The sequence below is a fragment of the Bos indicus x Bos taurus genome, chromosome 10 (genome assembly GCF_003369695.1).
Source record: "Bos indicus x Bos taurus breed Angus x Brahman F1 hybrid chromosome 10, Bos_hybrid_MaternalHap_v2.0, whole genome shotgun sequence".
Taxonomy (NCBI): Eukaryota; Metazoa; Chordata; class Mammalia; order Artiodactyla; family Bovidae; genus Bos; species Bos indicus x Bos taurus.
In genome coordinates this window covers 36,947,543-36,968,132 of record NC_040085.1, presented here as the reverse complement: position 1 = coordinate 36,968,132, position 20,590 = coordinate 36,947,543, and the positions used below count along the sequence as shown (strand labels likewise).

Genomic DNA, 20,590 nt, shown 5'->3' with positions numbered 1-20,590 from the left:
ATTTCAGTTCAGTGGCTCAGTCGTGTCTGACTCTTTGCGACCCCATGGACTGCAGCATGCTAGGCAGGCTTCCTTGTCCTTCACTAACTCCTGGAGCTTGCTCAAACTCTCGTCTGTAGAGTTGGTGATGCCATCCAACCATCTAGACTTTTAGCCTAGGTAAACCTAATTGATGGAGAAGGCAATGGCAACCCACACCAGTACTCTTGCCAGGAAAATCCCATGGATGGAGGAGCCTGGTAGGCTGCAGTCCATGGGGTCGCTAGGAGTCAGACATAACTGAGTGACTTCACTTTCACTTTTCACTTTCATGCATTAGAGAAGGACATGGCAACCCACTCCAGTGTTCTTGCCTGGAGAATCCCAGGGACGGGAGCCTGGTGGGCTGCCGTCTATGGGGTCACACAGAGTCTGACACGACTGAAGTGACTTAGCAGCAGCAGCAAACCTAACTGAAATTTCAAATCCCAGCCTTATTTTACTAATAATACAATTTTTGTTTAGCTGGGATAAATATGCATATGCATTTAATAGTTTGATACTTGTGATCACAAGTCAGTGACCTATTTTAAGACTAGCAGCTTCTTGTCATCTATTACTTAAAGTCATTACTTACATTTTTAAAAAATTTCCAAGTTATAGTCCATAGTTATTATTTGTCCCCAGAATAAAAAAAATGTTCTGAAACCTAATGGAGGGCTTAACTAAAAATTTGCCATTAAATAATCTGTGCCATGATAGTAGAAAAGATTTTCTTTTAAACCTAACATATTTTTCTTTTTTTTAAAAAAAAAAATAGGAGCAAGCATTTGATCCTTATGAAACATTATCCCAGGATATTCTTTCACCAAAGTTTAATGAAAATTTTAGTAAGTTGATGGCCAGACCTGCAGTGGCTCTACACTTTCAGGTAAACTTAAATTGAATGCTGTTTTTTTAATAAAGAAACTAAAGGAATATTTTACCAGTCCTTCAAAATCTGTTAATTGTAAAACTGTTGTAGGTTGTCTTTTGTTTTCTGTCTTGAGTTCTTTCAATTTGTCCTTAATGTGGAAATCTTTTATAGAATACCATCACAAATACTGTGTGACTAGAAAAATCTGGTACACTCTAGATCTGAGATGTAGAGATGGTGGTGGAGAGCTATTTCAGGATCTGTTTCCCTACGAGAGAGAGAACTGAAATAATAAAGAGTGGAGAATATCCTCATGTATACTCATACTATTTTCCGATTAGGGCTATCATTTAAAGGAGATAGGTATATTAATGGAGATTATGCAAGTTAATTGGTTCTGTAATGCAGTTAGATAAAATGAGAGTAAGTGGAGAGAGACAAAATTACATTTTACTCTGCTAACACTTAATGAAGGTTAGATTGGCATCGATGATCCTTGACTACTTACTGCTGTAGAAGCTTCCTGCATTTAGACAGGCTTTTCTCCCTTAGCATAAGAATATGGTCAAATCTGTATTGTCCTAAAACAAGTGAATAAATGCACAAATTTTTGTCACTGTTACTCTTACCCCTTTTGTTTTTTTCCCATTTGTAGCCAATTATATTTTGATCATTCTCTATCAGACTGCCACCACCTGTGCTCTAACCAGGCTCTAACACTAAAACCTGCCCTGGACAATGAACTTAACCACCGAATCTTGTGGTTATTTTGATCTCATGTTTATGTCTGTAGTATTTATGAATATTCCTCTTGCTCTTTTTTACTTCTGTGATACTGCTGTTACATAGTTTTCATCTTCTCTGGTTTCCTCTTCTCAGTTTCCTTAGTTGCAGGTGTTACCCATCTTCTTATATCAGCTCCTGCTGTTCTGTTCCTTTGTGCTGTCCTTGAGGACTTTATCCATACCCTTTGCTTCCATCTGTATGCTGGTGACTTCCTTATTTGTATTTTTAACCCATAGCTTTCTTTTGAACACTGGATGTGTGTGTGTATATACACCTTCATATAACCAGCAACCTTTTGAACTAATTCACTTGAATATCCCACAAGGACTTCAAATATAAATAAATAAAACTGAACGTATTGTCTTCTCCCTGCCTCCTTTACTGTGAATTCCCATTATCATCTATTCCTCAAAAACTTGTCAATTTGGAATAAAACTTACACTTAATTCTCAAAATTTACTTAATTGAAGAAATAATTTTTAAGTTAAATCTTAGATATTCATATAAACCATAAATTAAGCATTAGTTAAATGGAGTAGTATGCTTATAAGATCTTTGGCATACTCATTAAAAGTACAACAATTGTTTCATCCTTATTTTATTAGTTATTCTTACTACTGCTGCTGCTCCTAGGTCGCTTCAGTCATGTCTGACTCTTTGTGACTCCATAAACTATAAATAGCCCACCAGACTCTGTTCGTGGGATTCTCCAGGCAGGAATACTGGAGTGGGTTGCCATGCCCTCCTCCAGGGGATCTTCCCGACCCAGGGATCAAACCCACGTCTTTTATGTCTCCTGCATTTGCAGGCAGGTTCTTTACCACTAGTGCTGTCTGGGAAGCACCCAGTAATTCTTACTATGAGATTTTAATGTTTCTAACCCAATTATTTAAGCTGTTATTCCAGATACTCAGTGAAATTCAGAGTTAGATAATACCCCTTTTCAGGCCAGACTCACTTGTACCTTATTAACGTAAAACAAATTTTTCATTTGTAAGATGAAAAAGTAATGCTTTATTAAAAAACACAACAAAACTTTAGAAGATGTAGGCACACTGTAAGAATATGAGTTTTGGAGTCAGAACTTCTGGCTTTGAGCCAATTATCTTACCTTGAATAAATCACTTAATCTCTGAGAATCAGTTTACTTATTTGTAAAATGATAATGATAATGTACATCTCTATGGTTATGAAAATTAAACAGGAATACACTAAGCACATTTGGCACATACTACACATGCAAACATTAGTGTATATTGTCTTTACAGGCCCCCTTACACTATAAACATACATTGCATTAATATTTTAGAATACACTTTAGTAGCCATTTCAGTGCTAATTAACCATGTAAATGACAGTTTTGTAGACTAAATTTAAAGTTTCATCTTGCTTCCAGTTAAAGCATTGCATATAAAATACATAAACCTATATCCAGCATAATTTATATCACTGTCTTAATTAAATGATAAAAGAAATTAATCTCTGCATATTCTGGTAAAAGCCTGTTGAACAAATTATAGTTTACTTCAGTTAACAATAGGTGAGAATTATGGATATGTTTACCTATGAGGATATATTTTAAAAACAGCATCTTGAACTTTTTCTTCACATTGTGTATTGCTTCTGTCTGTATTTACCTGATGAGGAGATATACCACTTTAAATAAATATATGACATTTAAAATCAACATGAGTGACTTTTAAATGCCTCATAAATTTTAGAAAATCATTTATTCTGCAGACTATTAGTTTTCAAAACTGGGATATACCTGCTGCTGCTGCTGCTGCTGATTTTCCAGGTGATACAAGGGTACAGGGGGCTTCCCTGGTGCCTCAGCAGTAAAGAATCCACCTGCAATGCAGGAGATGTGAGTTTGGTCCCCAGGTCTGGAAGATCCTCTGGGGGAAGGAAATGGCAACCTACTCCAGTATTTTTGCTTGGGAAATCCCACGAACAGAGAAGCCTAGCTGGCTACAGTCCATGGAATTGCAAAAGAGTCGGACACAGCTTAGCAAAAACAACTTAGACTAAACAACAAAAACTTACCAGTACAGGTATCTTGAAGAGAATTAGTTTCTAATCTTATTTATGTTTTTGCATTCTCTTCCAATTTTTCCTACACGTTACTTATTATCCTATGGAGTTTCCTATCATGCATTAATCCAAGGTGTAAAAATCTCCAGGGTACCAATCAGAAAAAAAAAAAGATTTCTCCTGAAGAAGAGTTTATTGTTATTGTTGTTGTTCAGTCATCAAGTTGTGTCCTGTTCTTTGTAACCCCATGGACTGCAGTCTACCAGGCTTCCCTGTCCCTCACCATCTCCCAGAGTTTGCCCAAGTTCATCTCCAACGAATTGGTGATACCATCCAACCATCTCATCCTCTGTTACCCTCTTCTCCTTCTGCCTTCAATGTTTCCCAGCATCAGGGTCTTTCCCAATGAGTTAGCTGTTCGCATCAGGTGGCCAGCTTCAGCATCAGTCCTTCCAAGGAGTATTCAGGGTTGATTTCCTTTAACATTGACTGGTTTGATCTCCTTACTTTCCATGGGACTCTCAGGAGTCTTCTCCAGCACCACAGTTTGAAAGCATCAGTTCTTCAGAGCTCAGCCTTCTTTTTTGTCCAGCTCTCCCATCTGTACATCCGTACCAGGAAGACCATAGCCTTGATTATACAGACCTTTATCGGCAAAGTGATGTCTGTTTTCTAACACTCTGTCTAGGTTTGCCATAGCTTTCCTGCCAAGAAGCAGTCGTCTTCTGATTTCATGGCTGCGGTCACCATCTGCAGTGATTTTAGAGTGCAAGAAAAGGAAATCTGTCACTGCTTCCACCTCTTTCCCTCCTGTTTACCATAAAGTGATGGGACCAGATGTCATCATCTTAGTTTTTTTGAGTTTTAAGCCAGCTTTTTCACTCTTCTCTTTCACCCTCATCAAGAGGCTCTTTAGTTCCTCTTCACTTTCTGCCATTAGAGTAGTGTCACCTGCCATATCTGAGGTTGTTGGTATTTCTCTCAGCAATCTTGATTCCAGAGCTTGTAGCTCATCCAGCCCAGCCTTTCACATGACATGCTTTTCATGTAAGTTAAATAACAGGGTGAAATAAACAGCCTTATCATACTCCTTTCTCAATCCTGAACCAGTCAGTTGTTCCATACAGGGATTTAACTATTGCTTCTTGACCCACATACAGGTTTCTCAGGAAACAGGTAAGATGGTCTGGTATTCCCATCTCTTTAAGAGTGTTTCACAGTTTGTTATGATCCATGCAGTCAAAGGCTTTATCATAGTTAATGAAACAGAGGTCGATGTTTTTCTGAAATTCCCTTGCTTTCTCTATGATTCAGCAAATGTTGGTAATTTGTACTCTAGTTCCTGTGCCTTTCCTAAACCCACCTTGAACTTCTGAAAGTTCTTGGTTCATGTACTGCTGAAGCCTAGCTTGGAGGATTTTGAGCATAACCTTACTAGCATGGGAGATGAGTGCAATTGTCTGGTGGTTTGAGCATTCTTTAGTACTGCCCTTCTTTGGAGTTGGGATAAGGATTGACCTTTTCCAGTCCTGTGGCCACTTCTGAGTTTTCCAAATTTGCTAACATATTGAATGCAGCACTTTAATAGTATCATCTTTTAGGATTTTAAATAGCTCCGCAGGAATTCCATCACCGCCACTGGCTTTATTGGCAGCAGTGCTTCCTAAGGCCCATTTGACTTCACACTCCAGAATGTTTGGCTCTAAGTGAGAGACGACAGCATCATGGTTGTCTGGGTGATTAGTATCTTTTTTGTATGGTTTTTCTGTGTATTCTTTCCATCTCTTCTTGATCTCTTCTGTTTCTATTAGGCCTTTATCATTTCTGTCCTCTACTGTGCCCATCTTTGGATATTAATATTTCCAACTTTCTTGAAGAGATCTCTTGTCTTTTCTGTTGTTTTCCTCTGTTTCTTTGCATTGTTCATTGAAGAAGGCCTTTTCTCTCCTTGCTGTTCTCTGGGACTCTGCATTAGTTGGGTGTACCTGTCCCTTTTTCCCTTGCTTTGCACTTCTTTCTTCAGCTATTTGTAAAGCCTCCTCAGAAAACCACTTTGTATTCTTGCATTTCTTTTTCTTTGGTTTTGTTCACTGCCTCCTGTAGAATATTAAGGACCTCTGTCCATAGTTGTTCAGGCATTCTGTTTACTAGATCTAATCAATTCAGTTCAGTCGCTCAGTTGTGTCCAACTCTTTGCGACACCAAGAACTGCAGCATGCCAGGCTTCCCTGTCCAGCACCAACTCCCAGAGCCTACTCAAACTCATGTCTATCACATTGGTGATGCCATCCAACCATCTCATCCTTTGTCGTCCCCTTCTCCTCTCGCCTTCCATCTTTCCTAGCATCAGGGTCTTTTCCAATGAGTCAGTTCTTTGTGTCAGGTGGCCCAGGTATTGGAGTTTCAGCTTCAGCATCTGTCCTTCCAGTGAACACCCAGGACTGATCTCCTTTAGGATGGACAGGTTGGATCTCCTTGCAGTCCAAGGGACTCTCAAGAGTCTTCTCCAATGCCACAGTTCAAAAGCATCTATTCTTCAGCGCTCTGCTTTCTTTATAGTCCAACTCTCATATCCATACATGACCACTGGAAAAACCATAGCTTTGAATAGATGGACCTTTGTTGGTAAAGTAATGTCTCTGCTTTCTAATATGCTGTCTAGGTTGGTCATGGCTTTTCTTCCAGGGAGCAAGTGTCTTTTAATTTCATGGCTGCAGTCACAATCTTCAGTGATTTTGGAGCCCCCCCAAAATAAAGTCTGTCCCTGTTTCCATTGTTTCCCCATCTATTTGCCATGAAGTGATGGGACCAGACACCATGATCTTAGTTTTCTGAATGTTGAGTTTTAAACCAACTTTTTCACTTCCTCTTTAAATTTCATCAAGAGGTTCTTTAGTTCTTCTTTGCTTTCTGCCATAAGGGTGGTATCATCTGCTTATCTGAGGTTACTGATATTTCTCCCGGCAATCTTGATTCCAGCTTGTGCTTCATCCAGCCCGGCATTTCACATGATGTATTCTGTATATAAGTTGAATAAACAGGGTAACAATATACAGCCTTGATGTACTCCTTTTCCAGTTTGGAACCAGTCTGTTGTTCCATGTCCAGTTCTAACTGTTGCTTCTTGACCTGCGTACAGATTTCTCAGGAGGCAGGTAAAGTGGTCTGATAATCCCATCTCTTTCAGAGTTTTCCACAGTTTGTTGTAATCCAGTCAAAGGCTTTGGCTTTGTCAATAAAGCAAAAGTAAGTGTTTTTCTGGAATTCTCTTGCTTTTTTGATGATCCAACGGATGTTGACAATTTGATCTCTGGTTCCTCTGCCTTTTCTAAATCCAGCTTGAACATCTGGAAGTTCACAGTTCACATACTGTTGAAGCCTGGCTTGGAGAATTTTGAGCATTACTTTGCTAGCGTGTGAGATGAGTACAGTTGTGTGGTACAGTTTGAACATTCTTTGGCATTGCTTTTCTTTGGGATTGGAATGAAAACTGACCTTTTCCAGTCCTGTGGCCACTACTGAGTTTTCCAGATTTCCTGGCATATTGAGTGCAGCACTTTCACAGCATCATCTTTCAGGATTTGAAATAGCTCAACTGGAATTCTATCACCTCTGCTAGGTTTGTTCGTAGCGATGCTTCCTAAGGCCCACTTGACTTCACATTATAGGATGTCTGGCTTTAGGTGAGTGATCACACCATAGTGGTTATCTGGGTCATGAAGATCTTTTCTGTATAGTTCTTCTGTGTATTCTTGCCACCTCTTCTTAATATCTTCTGCATCTGTTAGGTCCATAGCATTTCTGTCCTTTATTGTGCTCATCTTTGCATGAAATGTTCCCTTGATATTTAGATCTAATACCGTGAATCTCTTTTCATTACCTCCCCTGTGTATTCATAGAGGATTTTATTTAAGTCATACCTGACTGGCCTAGTGGTTTTCTCTGCTTTCTTTAGTTTAAGCCTGAATTTTGCTATGAGGAGCTGATGATCTGAGCCACAGGCAGCTCCCGGTCTTGTTTTTGCTGACTGTATACAGCTTTTCCATTTTCCGGTACACTGTAGTCAATCTGATTTCAGTATTGACCATTTGGTGATGTCCATGTGTAAAGTGATCTCTTGTATTGTTGAAAAAGGGTGTTCACTATGACCAGTGAGTTCTCCTGGCAGAAATCTGTTAGTCTTTTTGCCCTGCTTCATTTTGTACTCCAAGGCCAAACTTGCCTGTTACTCCAGGTATCTCTTGACTTCCTACTTTTGCATTCCAATCCCTTATGATGAAAAGGACATCTGTTTTTTTTGTTAGTTCTAGGAGGTCTTCTAGGTCTTCTGATTACCTTCAGCTTCTTCGGTTTTGGTGGCTGGGGCATAGACTTGGAATGTTGAATGGTTTGCCTTAGAAACAAACTGAGATCATTCTGTTGTTTTTTAAGGTTGCAGCCAAGAACTGCATTTTGGACTCTTGTTGACTGTGATGGCTACTCCATTTCTTCTAAGGGATTCTTGCCCACAGTAGTAGATATAATGGTCATCTGAATTAAATTCACCCATTCTCATCCATTTTAATTCACTGATTCCATTATGATAAAGGAGAGGGGAGGCTTGTAAAGCTCTCATACTTGAACATGCTATGTTAGAAGCAGTTATAGTTTCTTTCAAGTGCTTCCTGTACTGAAGACTGTGGTATTAACTTGTGTATTTCAATTTAAGAGTGAAGTCAGACCTGTTGTGGAAATTTAATGTGATCTGGCTGTTTACTTTGACAGTGAAGATCGGCTGTATCAATTAAGCAGCATTTTTCTTAAGTTAAATGAGCTAAATCTGAAATGTATTTGATCGGTGTTTTGTGAAATAGGTTTAAATCACATCTGCAATGTACCACATCCCCCCAAACACATTCTTTGTAACTACTTAAAACATTTTGAGTAAAAGTGACATAGAAATCTGTGAGAAGATGTATAGCTTTTCAGCATTCCTTTATGGTATGTGGAACCCAAAACTTTTGGGGAAAAAGCTGAGAAGACCATTGTTAAAGTTATATTAGCCATGAAAGATGAAATGTATATATTTAATTAGCTGATAAATTAAAGAAAGAAAAAACTTGATTTATAGCACTTCAATTTCAATATAGAACGCTTTCATTATAGTTTTGATACATCTCTATCTTGTTTGTTTGTTTTTTTAAGTCATGCCCAAAACACAAATGAGGTTAGACTAGAGACTAGTTCCATTAAAGATATCTGTACCCTAATGTTTCTACTGTTTAGTATAAGTTGTTATTATTGTTGTTTAGTGGTGTTATTATTGTTATTGTTGTTGCTAAGTTGTGTGCAGCTGCTGGGATCCTAGCAGCTTGTGGGATCTTAGTTCTCCCACCAGAGATTGAAACCAAGGATCCAGCAGTTAAAGTGGCGAGTCCTAACCACTGGACTGCCAGAGAGTTCCCTGTATCTTGTATTCTTAAAAACTACTTCTGTTAGGCACTGCTGTTTACGTAACCTTTATATCAGAGATATACTATTTTGTCTTTTCACTTTGCAGTCCATCGCTGATGGTTTTAAAGAGGCAGTTCGTTATGTCCTTCCACGCCTTATGCTGGTGCCAGTATATCATTGTTGGCACTATTTTGAATTATTAAAGGTAAGATAAAAGTTTTCTGAACAAAAAGAAATACTTAGATTTATGAGACTTAAAAACTTTTTCTCTGATGATAGTTTTAATAGTTTTTATTCATAAAAAGAAAATATCTTAAATGTTTTCCTACTTCCCATGGACCATAGAGAAATGCCTTTATTTTTTATATTCATATAATTTCCAAGTTGTAGATAGGGGAAAATGTTACTTTATCTATCACTTGATAATATAAATTCTCAAAGTAATAACATTAAAATGTTGACTTTTTAAAAATTAATTTTTGGAGTCACACAGCAACAATGGTTTAACTTCATATTTTATAAAGGTAATTAATAACTTTTATGTATAACATTGTTCTAAACTTCTGTCATATATAACTTGTCATGAAAAACACGTTTAAAGTTGATACCTTTTGCCCATGCAATGTAGTAGGTAGAACCCAAGTAATGAATTAAAAATTAAAATTGTGATAAAACTTGAACTCGTTTTTAAATATCAGTACACATAAAAATATACTGAATTTCTAAGGGTCTAATATGTAGTATAAACTTTATTATGGTGTATACTTAGAGAAAAATGTAAACATGCTTTATAATAAATAAATGTAATGTACAAGCACACCAGAGGTAAGTTATTGCTCTGACTGTAATGGCAGTTACTTTTTTGCTTTTCTTTACAGTTTGACCACCTATGTATATGTCAGTAAAAATATATGTAGCCTGTTTCTGAGCTTTTTATCAATTAGATCAAATTATTATAGTATTTTGTGTCATCTTCTCTGAAAGTTACATTGATATTTGTAAGATTCATTGATCCCATGGACAATAGAGCCTGGTGGGCTACAGTTCATGGGGTCACAAAGAGTTGTACATGACTGAGCAACTAACACACAACATAAGATTCACTGATGTTATTTTATGTTTTTCTAATTTAATTTTCTTCCATTGTTTGAATAAACCATGATTTATTTATTGTTCTCTGGCTGAACAATAGTTTTTTGCTATTATTGATAACACTTCTATTGATATTCTTTTTTCTATCTTTTGATACACATGTACATGATTTTGTTTCTCTAGAGTATGTACTCAGGGTTAGAATTGCTTGGTCATAAGGTGTGTATGTTTTCAAATTTATTAGATGAGGTCAAGCAGTTTTTCAAAGTGGAAAATTTTCCAAAATTATACAGTTTATACTCCTACCAGAATGCATGATGTCTCTCTTTATGCATTTTTCATATTTAAGATTTTCTATTATATGATCTATTTATAATGGTAACTAATGTTTTATTTTATATTTTCTTGATTATTAATGTGCTTGTACATATGTTGATTGGCCTTTTGAATAACTTTTTATAGGATCGTTCAAGTCTTCTGCCATTGTAAATATCTTCTGGGCCTTGTCTTTGCAGTTTTTCTGATTGTTTTTCTTACTGTTGTGCATCAACTAAAGCTGAATATATTCCATATTTCTGAGAGTTGAGTTTCACTAATGAGATCATGTGCGGCTTCTCTTTATTATTCATTCTTTATATAGATATTGTATCTCTGTGTATATAGAGTATACTATATTTGTCTATATGTAGACACTGTGTCTATACCATGTTGTTGGTTTAGACAGCCTGTTCTAACTTTTCCATGTAACTCATTAGTAATATTTAAAATAAAAGCCAGAATAACTAAACTTAGTAGACATCTAGGCAAAGAAATCTTTAGATGATTTCTAATGAATATCTTGGCTCAGGTATTGGTAGCTACCCTGGTAGCTCAGTGGTAAAGAATCCGCCTGCCAAGGCAGGAGATGTAAGTTTGATCCCTTCATGAGGAAGATCCCCTGGAGAAGGCAATGACAACCCACCCCAGTATTCTTGCCTCGGAAATTCCATGGACAGTGGAGCCTGGCGGGCTACAGTCCATAGGGTTGCAAAAGTCAGGACTTAGTGACTAAACAACTACAACAGTAAATACCTACCTCAAGAATTCTTTTTTTATGGAGTCTTACTATCCATAATGTGTGATACTGGAGCTCACTAGCTTTTGTAAACAAATAGATGAGCAACTTGATTTTGTGTATCTCCATGGAGACTAATGGGTCCATAAAGAACTCATAGAAAGGATTGTAGGCTTCTCATGAATAATATATTAGCAGCCACAGATGTATATTTAGATTCCTAAAAGTTTTTAGAGAATGTTCATGTCTAATTGGAAGTCCCATCATTAGTTTTATAGTTGCCTTCTAGTATTTGCCAACATTTAAAAATCCCAACTTAACTATAGTCAATTCAGTTCAGTTCAGTTGCTCAGTCGTGTCTGACTCTTTGCAACCCCATGAATCACAGCACGCCAGCCCTCCCTGTCTATCACCAACTCCTGGAGTTCACTCAAACTCACGTCCTTTGAGTCGGTGATGCCAACCAGCCATCTCATCCTCTGTCGTCCCCTTCTCCTTCTACCCCCAATCTCAGCATCAGAGTCTTTTCCAATGAGTCAACTCTTCACATGAGGTGGCCAAAGTACTGGAGTTTCAGCTTTAGCATCATTTCTTCCAGAGAACACCCAGGGCTGATCTCCTTTAGAATGGACTGGTTGGATCTCCTTGCAGTCCAAGGGACTCTCAAGAGTCTTCTCCAACACCACAGATCAAAAGCATCAATTCTTCAGTGCTCAGCTTTCTTCACAGTCCAACTCTCACATCCATACATGACCACTGGAAAAACCATAGCCTTGACTAGACGGACCTTTGTTGGCAAACTAATGTCTCTGCTTTTGAATATGCTCTCTAGGTTGGTCATGACTTTCCTTCCAAGGAGTAAATATCTTTTAATTTCATGGCTGCAGTCACCATCTGCAGTGATTTTGGAGCCCCCCAAAATAAAGTCTGACACTGTTTCCACTGTTTCCCCATCGATTTCCCATGAAGTAATGGGACCAGATGCCATAATCTTCGTTTTCTGAATGTTGAGCTTTAAGCCAACTTTTTTACTCTCCTCTTTGACTTTCATCAAGAGGCTTTTTAGTGCCTCTTCACTTTCTGCCATAAGGGTGGTATCATCTGCATATCTGAGGTTACTGATATTTCTCCCGGCAATCTTGATTCCAGCTGTGCTTCTTCCAGCCCAGCGTTTCTCATGATGTACTCTGCATATAAGTTAAATAAGCTGGGTGACAATATACAGCCTTGACGTACTCCTTTTCCTGTTTGAAACCAGTCTGTTGTTCCATGTCCAGTTCTAACTGTTACTTCCTGACCTGCATGTAGGTTTCTCAAGAGGCGGTCTGGTATTCCATTCTTTTTCAGAATTTTCCACAGTTTATTGTGATCCACACAGTCAAAGACTTTGGCATAGTCAATAAAGCAGAAATACATGTTTTTCTGGAACTCTCTTGCTTTTTCGATGATCCAGCGGATGTTGGCAATTCGATCTCTGGTTCCTCTGCCTTTCCTAAAACCAGCTTGAACATCTGGAAGTTCATGGTTCACATATTGCTGAAGCCTGATTGGAGGATTTTGAGCATTACTTTACTAGCGTGTGAGATGAGTGCAATTGTGCGGTAGTTTGAGCATTCTTTGGCATTGCCATTCTTTGGGATTGGAATGAAAACTGACCTTTTCCAGTCCTGTGGCCACTGCTGAGTTTTCCAAATTTCCTGGCATATGGAGTGCAGCACTTTCACAGCATCATCTTTCAGGATTTGGAATAGCTCAACTGGAATTCCATCACCTCCACTAGCTTTGTTCGTAGTGATGCTTTCTAAGGCCCACTTGACTTCACATTCCAGGATGTCTGGCTCTAGGTCAGTGATCACACCATCGTGATTATCTGGGTTGTGAAGATCTTTTTTGTACAGTTCTGTGTATTCTTGCCATCTCTTCTTAATATCTTCTGCTTCTGTTAGGTCCATAGCATTTCTGTCCTTTATGGAGCCCATTTTCACATGAAGTGTTCCCTTGGTATCTCTAATTTTCTTGAAGAGATCTCTAGTCTTTCCCATTCTGTTGTTTTCCTCTATTTCTTTGCATTGATCACTGAGGAAGGCTTTCTTATCTCTTGCTATTCTTTGGAACTCTGCATTCAGATGTTTATATCTTTCCTTTTCTCCTTTGCTTTTCACTTCTCTTTTCACAGCTATTTGTAAGTCCTCCCCAGACAGCCATTTTGGTTATTTGCATTTCTTTTCCATGGGGATAGTCTTGATCCCTGTCTCCTGTACAGTGTCATGAAACCTCCATCCATAGTTCATCAGACACTCTGTCTGTCAGATGTAGTCCCTTAAATCTATTTCTCACTTCCACTGTATAATCATAAGGGATTTGATTTAGGTCATACTTGAATGATCTAGTGGTTTTCCCTACTTTTTCAATTTAAGTCTGAATTTGGCAATAAGGAGTTCATGATCTGAGCCACAGTCAGCTCCTGGTCTTGTTTTTGCTGACTGTATAGAGCTTCTCCATCTTTGGCTGCAAAGAATATAATCAATCTGATTTCGGTTTTGACCATCTGGTGATTTCCATGTGTAGAGTCTTCTCTTGTGTTGTTGGAAGAGAGTGTTTGCTATGACCAGTGCATTCTCTCGACAAAAGTCTGTTAGCCTTTGCCCTGCTTCATTCCGTATTCCAAGGCCAAACTTGCCTGTTACTCCAGGTGTTTCTTGACTTCCTACTTTGCATTCCAGTCCCCTATAATGAAAAGGACATCTTTTTGGGGTGTTAATTCTAAAAGGTCTTGTAGGTCTTCATAGAACCATTCAACTTCAGCTTCTTCAGCATACTGGTGGGGCATAGGCTTGGATTACTGTGATATTGAATGGTTTGCCTTGGAAACGAACAGAGATCATTGTCGTTTTTGAGATTGCATCCAAGTACTGCATTTTGGACTCTTTTGTTGACCATGATGGCTACTCCATTTCTTCTAAGGGATTCCTGCCCACAGTAGTAGATATAATGGTCATCTGAGTTAAATTCACCCATTCTAGTCCATTTTAGTTCACCGATTCCTGGAATGTCAACGTTCACTCTTGCCATCTCCTGTTTGACCACTTCCAATTTGCCTTGATTCATGGACCTAAATTCACTTTTCACGTTTATGCATTGGAGAAGGAAATGGCAACCCACTCCAGTGTTCTTGCCTGGAGAATCCCAGGGACAGGGGAGCCTGGTGGGCTGCCATCTATGGGGTCGCACAGAGTTGGACATGACTGAAGCGACTTAGCAGCAGCATGGACCTAACTGTAATAGAAGTTAACTAAAATAGAAGCTTACTATTTTTCCCCTGTCTAGATGATTAGTTTTAAAATCTCTGAGGTCTGAATCTAAAATCGGACATTGACTATAATGGCCTGATTCATCCTAATGTCACAGCTACTTTTACTACCAATTAATTACTGGACTCCAAGTATTTTTAGCCACTGTGATTAGGACTAGTAGTTGGTCAGTTAATTGAAAATGAACTGAAGAATCATAAATCATTTTAATTATCAATCATAATCATTTTAATAAACACTCATTTTAATAAACACACACAAAACCCCTAGAGATGAACATTTGTATATATTTATATGCTAATCTGTTGACTTAGGGTAAAACCTTTTCTTTGAGTATGAATCTTACTTAAGTCACAAACAGTATCTCTATGATTTCTACTTTCCATTTATTTTAGATGGTACATAACCTTGAAGATCCTTGTAAAGCAATCTGATTGCAGAAATCTAAATTTTTATAATTTTTCCAATACTTTTATGATTTGTCTTCCCTATATCTTTTAAAAATGACTTGCCTTTAAAGTTATTAGATTTGAGTTTTTATATAAATATTTTTATAGTCATATTTCTTTAGCTTATATAGTTATTGAATTATATAATTATAACATAAGCACAACTGTCATTCATATTTGGAAACATTTACTACTGATTCTTAGTAATTATATGACTCATTTAGTGGGATCAGAAGGGCCTAAGTATTCTAAAAAGTGACCCATTTATTTATAGCATTATTGTCCTGTGGGAATCAGTCTGTATGTTACACAGTGGGAATGATCCATAGTAAGAAATACATTTAACATCATGATAATGCTATACGACCATACACACACACAAAGCAAAAAGGTTTTTGAAATGCTACTCGGCATTTCATGCAATATATTCACACCCTATATTCTGTTATATTCTATTCTGTTTCTTTTTTTAAAAAAGGATCCATTCATTTCATAATTCAGTGTATTATGACATAGATTTTGAAAAACCAAAATAAGGATTAATTCTAGACATAAGCAAAAAGAATTATCACATGATCAGATAAGAAATTACTTTTTACATTTTATATCTGTTCTGACTGTGATACTGTTCCTTTTAATAATAATTTACTATTTTTTTAATTGTGGTCAAACATGAAATTACTGTCTTAACCATTTTAAGCGTATAGTTCAGTAGTGTTAAGTATATTGTTATACACCCGGTGTTGTTGGACACATGGATTGCTTCTGCTTTTTGGCTATGATAAATAATACTGCCGTGAACAAATATGTCATCAAGACTGTTTTTAATTCTTTGGATATATAGCCAGAAGTGAAATTGCTGCATCATAGGGTAATTCTGTTTTTAATTTTTTGAGGAAGCACTGTATGATATTCCATAGTAACTTTATACTCTTTTACATTTCCACCAATAGCACACACTGTTTACAGTTTCTCCACTTCCTTGCCAGCACTTGTTATTTTCTGTATTTTTATTTTTTGATAATAGCCTTCCCGATGGATGTGAGATGGTATCTCATGGTTTTGACTTGTATTTCCCTATTTGTGACAGTGAACATCCTTTTATTTGCTTTTTGACCATTTATATATCTTCTTTGGAGAAATGTCTATTCAAGTCCTTTGCCCACTTTTTATTTGGGTTATTTGTAAATATTTTTGTGGTGGTTTTATAGGAGTTCTTTATATATTCTGAATATTAATATTAAACCTTTTGAATGTGTCATTTCCAGTACTGTCTCCCATTCTGGTGATTATCTTTTTGTGATACTGTTTGAGCTCAAGCACTCATTCGAAAGAAATTTCATTTCATATTGAGCCTACTTTGGGATGAGACCCATAGGAAAGAAGGCTCGACCAGTGTAACTTACGGCTGTCATGTTCCTTTGGGAATAAAAAACACTGTCCTGGAGCAGTCTTAGGCCAGCTTTAATTTGAAATATTTGCCTTGGTCATGTACCAAGGAAGATTTATTTATGGATATAATGTTTAAATATTATTTGAGTTTTACTTCCCAGAGTCAGAATTTATGATAAGAAGACAGAAAGACAACTACATAATGAGAAATTATAGGATATCATATATAGTTTTCCTAAAATTATTTTACACTTGTAGAACAGTATTATTTTGTTGTTGGATTATTATTATTTTTAGCAATACTTTAAAGTTCATGTTATAGGTAATATGATTCTTTTTTTGTTCTTTTCCAATTTAAGCCCCTCTGGGGTTAATCATAAACTACTTTCATTTTGTTTATTTTTCTCAGATAAATTTTAGATATTTCTTTCCTTAATATATATTCCAACCCTTATGTAAGAGGAAACAGAAATCACAAATTCATTTCCTGATTTATAAGCATCTTTATAATATACTTCTTATATTCTAAGAAAAAAATCTGTTTATCCTTCTGTTACTAGGAACATATCAACTCTCAGTTCAGAATTGATTTTTTCAAATCCAAGTAACATTCTTCTCCTCTCTTACTCTGGTCATTCCCTGGAAATTTAGTAATGGAAAGAATAAATATTTTCCTCTGAAGAGAACTTTATCTTAATTTGAAGCTTAACAGGAATACCTATTACTAATAACTTTAATGAAGTTCATTGGGAACGATAAGCCAATATTTTAGTGAAACAATTGAAAATGTTTCTTTAGGTAATATTTTTTTTAACCTTTTACTTTGAAAAATATAGGGAAAAAGTTACAAAAATAGTATGCTCCCTTCATCTAGATTCCCTAATTGTTAACATTATGTAACAATTACTTTGTCACCTACAGAGAAAGTGACAAAAAAGAATTCCTGTGTGTGTATTTAAGTGTATTTATAACATCAAGAAGTTGAGATAATGTCTATTAAAAGAAATGTTCTGGCTCTTGAAAAAAATATGTGAGAATATTTTACTATGTAATATTTACTGTTTCAGTACTGACACAGCACTCAAAGATATCTGAAGGAAGATAATGCACATTTTTAAAAAGCACATAAAGAGAAGTAACAGGTTTTATTGAGGTGAATTTCCCACCAAATTTCTAAAATCCTATTTTTATGAAAATCTAGAGAGAAGTTTATTATTACCAAAAGAGAATTGATCACATATATTATTTCACATCTAAACTGAACTCCCAGCATGATAAACTAGAGATAAATTCATAATTTAATATAATTTCTCCTGTCTTAGGCACATATATCTGTAATAGATGGGCTTCCCAGATGGCTCGGTGGTGAGAATTCACCTGCCAGTGTAGGAGACGCAGGTTGGATCCTTGGGTCCAGAAGATCCCCTGGAGGAGGAAATGGCAACCCACTCCAGTATTCTTTCCTGGAAAATCGTACAGTCCATGGGGTCACAAAGAGTTGAACATAAATGAATTCATATCCCGAATTGATATAGCAGTTTATAGAAATTCAAGAGTTTCAGTGAAGTCTTAGAGTTAAGAAAAAACTTACATAAAGTATAAAATCTCAGGCAAAATACACATATATGCTACTAAGGAGAAAAGTGTATCAGGTAAGCAAAGAATATATTCTTCAGTCAAATTCATAAGGTAGTACACATTAATGAAAGATTATTTCCCCTTTACTACTTAGTTTAAGCATAAATTGCAAGGGCATTTATTCTCTTTGGGAGAAGGAAATGGCAACCCACTCCAGTATTCTTGCTTGGAAAATCCCATGGACAGAGGAGCCTGATAGGCTACAGTCCCTGGTCACAAAGAGTCCGACACGACTGAATGACTTCACTTTCTTTCACTTTCACTTTTATTCTCTTTGACCTCTTGCCCAAAGCACACTTCATTTTATTTCTTAAACTGTAATTATCCAGTTTATGGTTAAGATAAAGGGGAATCCCCTTCAATTCATTCACCAGAGTTTGGCATAGTCCAGTTTTTTGCATAATTGTGTTCGGTGTCATTGGAGAGAGGCATGCAAAAAGGATGGAATCTGAGTTCCTTGGTTTGAATATAGACTCCGCCATTCATCTTGGGTGCCTCAGTTTCTTCATCTGTGACATGTGTATGATGATAGTACCTATCTTACAGAGTTGTAACAAGCATTAAATAAGCCAGTGCATAAAAGAGCATGCACAGAATGCTTTTTATCAAGAGCTTAATAAATGTTCATTGTTGTTATTTGTCTAAACACTTAACAAAATTCTAAGTATTTATACAACAGTCACTCATTCTCATTACTTTCTTGGGTACCTACCATTTGTGGGTACTGTACTAAAAATGAATAAAATATATCCCCAAGCTAAAGAGTTCATGTTTTAGTAAAGAAGATAAATGTCAGATAAATAATTACAATATAGGAAGTGCCTAATAAAAGTAATTCTATGGGATAGTGAGGCAGGAGTTACCAACTCTGTCTAGGAAAGCTAGAAAAAGATGTATATGAGTGTTGAGTATGCTAGAATTTATCATCCTGTTCTGGTATGTTGGTGTTATTAAATTGAGGGAGCCATAAAAGACAAATGCTGAGGGACTATTACAGATTAAAAGAGAGAATAGAAACATGACAACTAAGTGCATACTGATTGGATCCTGTATTGGGGTGGGGTGGAGGTGGGTGGGATTGCCCTAAGAACAGGATTGGGACATTAAGCAAAAGTTTCCTGAAGTTATCACTATACTGTAAAAGAATTTTTGTTCTAAGACACACTGAAATATCAAAGGAATAAGGGGAATGACACTATTTGAGAATAGTTTGTGATGTATTTGAGTTTCCCTGATGTTCTAGAAACAATCTCAGAGCCATTTAGCAATGGCGGGAGACCTGAGTTTGATCCCTGGGTTGGAAAGATCCCCTGGAGGAGGGCATGGCTACTCACTCCAGTATTCTTGCCTGGAGAATCCCCATAGACAGAGGAGCCTGGCAGGCTACAGTCCATGGGGTCACAAGGAGTCAGACACAACTGAGCAACCAAGCACAGCAAGCACAGCACCTTCCTCAACAAGGAACTGAGAGAATTGTGTCACAGACTACTCTCAGGTAGTTCAGCAGGAGAATGCCACATAACACTCACACACAGAGTGGTATAGCCTTTGTGGTAGTAGTAGTAGTGTTAGTCGCTCAGTCATGTTCTACTCTTTGTGACCCTATGGACTGTAGCCCGCCAGGTTCCTCTGTCCATGGGATTCTCCAGGCAAGAATACTGGAGTGGGTTGCCATGATCTCCTCCAGGGGATCTTCCCCACCCAGGGATCGAACCCAGGTCTCTGGCATATGCAGAGAGATTCTTATAAGTGTTAAAAACTGGTTACTCCGAGTAACAAGAGTTGCTTACATTATTTTTATAACTTTTCTACAAATTTGATATTATTTCAAAGGAAAAAATTCAAGGGGGAGGAAAAAGGAAAGAGCTTACTAAGGAGGAGGCATTTGAACTGTATCATAGAGGCTAAATTCACCAGGTAGATAAGAGAAACACAGACAAATATGTAGAAAGCACTATCAATGTGAAAGAGCATGACTTACATGCAAGGTAATTCAGTATGGTAATTTCTACATCATGATAAGAATACGTTCTCCCAAATATCTATAGAGAATTAGCTTGGGTTTTCATTAATCTGATGTTTATTGAATCTTACTGCCCAAATTCAAGAAATGTTTATTTAGCAAATTATTGGACTGTGTTTATGCCAAAGAAAGCCATTGTTTTGTATACTTATATCACTGGAAAATCCTATGCTTTAAACATCCTGAAGTTTTATTTCTCTTTGATAGCCTGAAATTATTCATGGATATGTAGAAATGATAAGGCCACTTGCTTGGAAGAGTTTGAGCAACCTTACGATGAAATTTACAGTAGAAATTTAGTGTCCTCATACACCTAAATTGAAAAGCAGTTCTCATTTTGATAGAACCTCATTATTAGTGATAATTTGGAAATTTGGATCAACAGAAGCAGTAAAAATAAAAAATCTGTAATTAAGCATTTTGTCTCATCAATGTCTATATTAGGGAAATATTTTAGAGTGGAGCTGAAAAGAATCTTTTTGT

General features: G+C 36.9%; 1 protein-coding gene across 1 annotated transcript in view; it reads left to right on the top strand.

Annotated features, from left to right (window-relative positions):
• SOS2 (SOS Ras/Rho guanine nucleotide exchange factor 2) overlaps positions 1-20,590 on the top strand; it is a 105,077-nt gene that overhangs the window by 46,817 nt on the left and 37,670 nt on the right. Inside the window, exons 7-8 of the mRNA XM_027553698.1 lie at positions 800-910; positions 9,255-9,353. Coding sequence (XP_027409499.1) covers positions 800-910; positions 9,255-9,353 — 210 coding nt within the window. The remainder of the gene's footprint in view (positions 1-799; positions 911-9,254; positions 9,354-20,590) is intronic.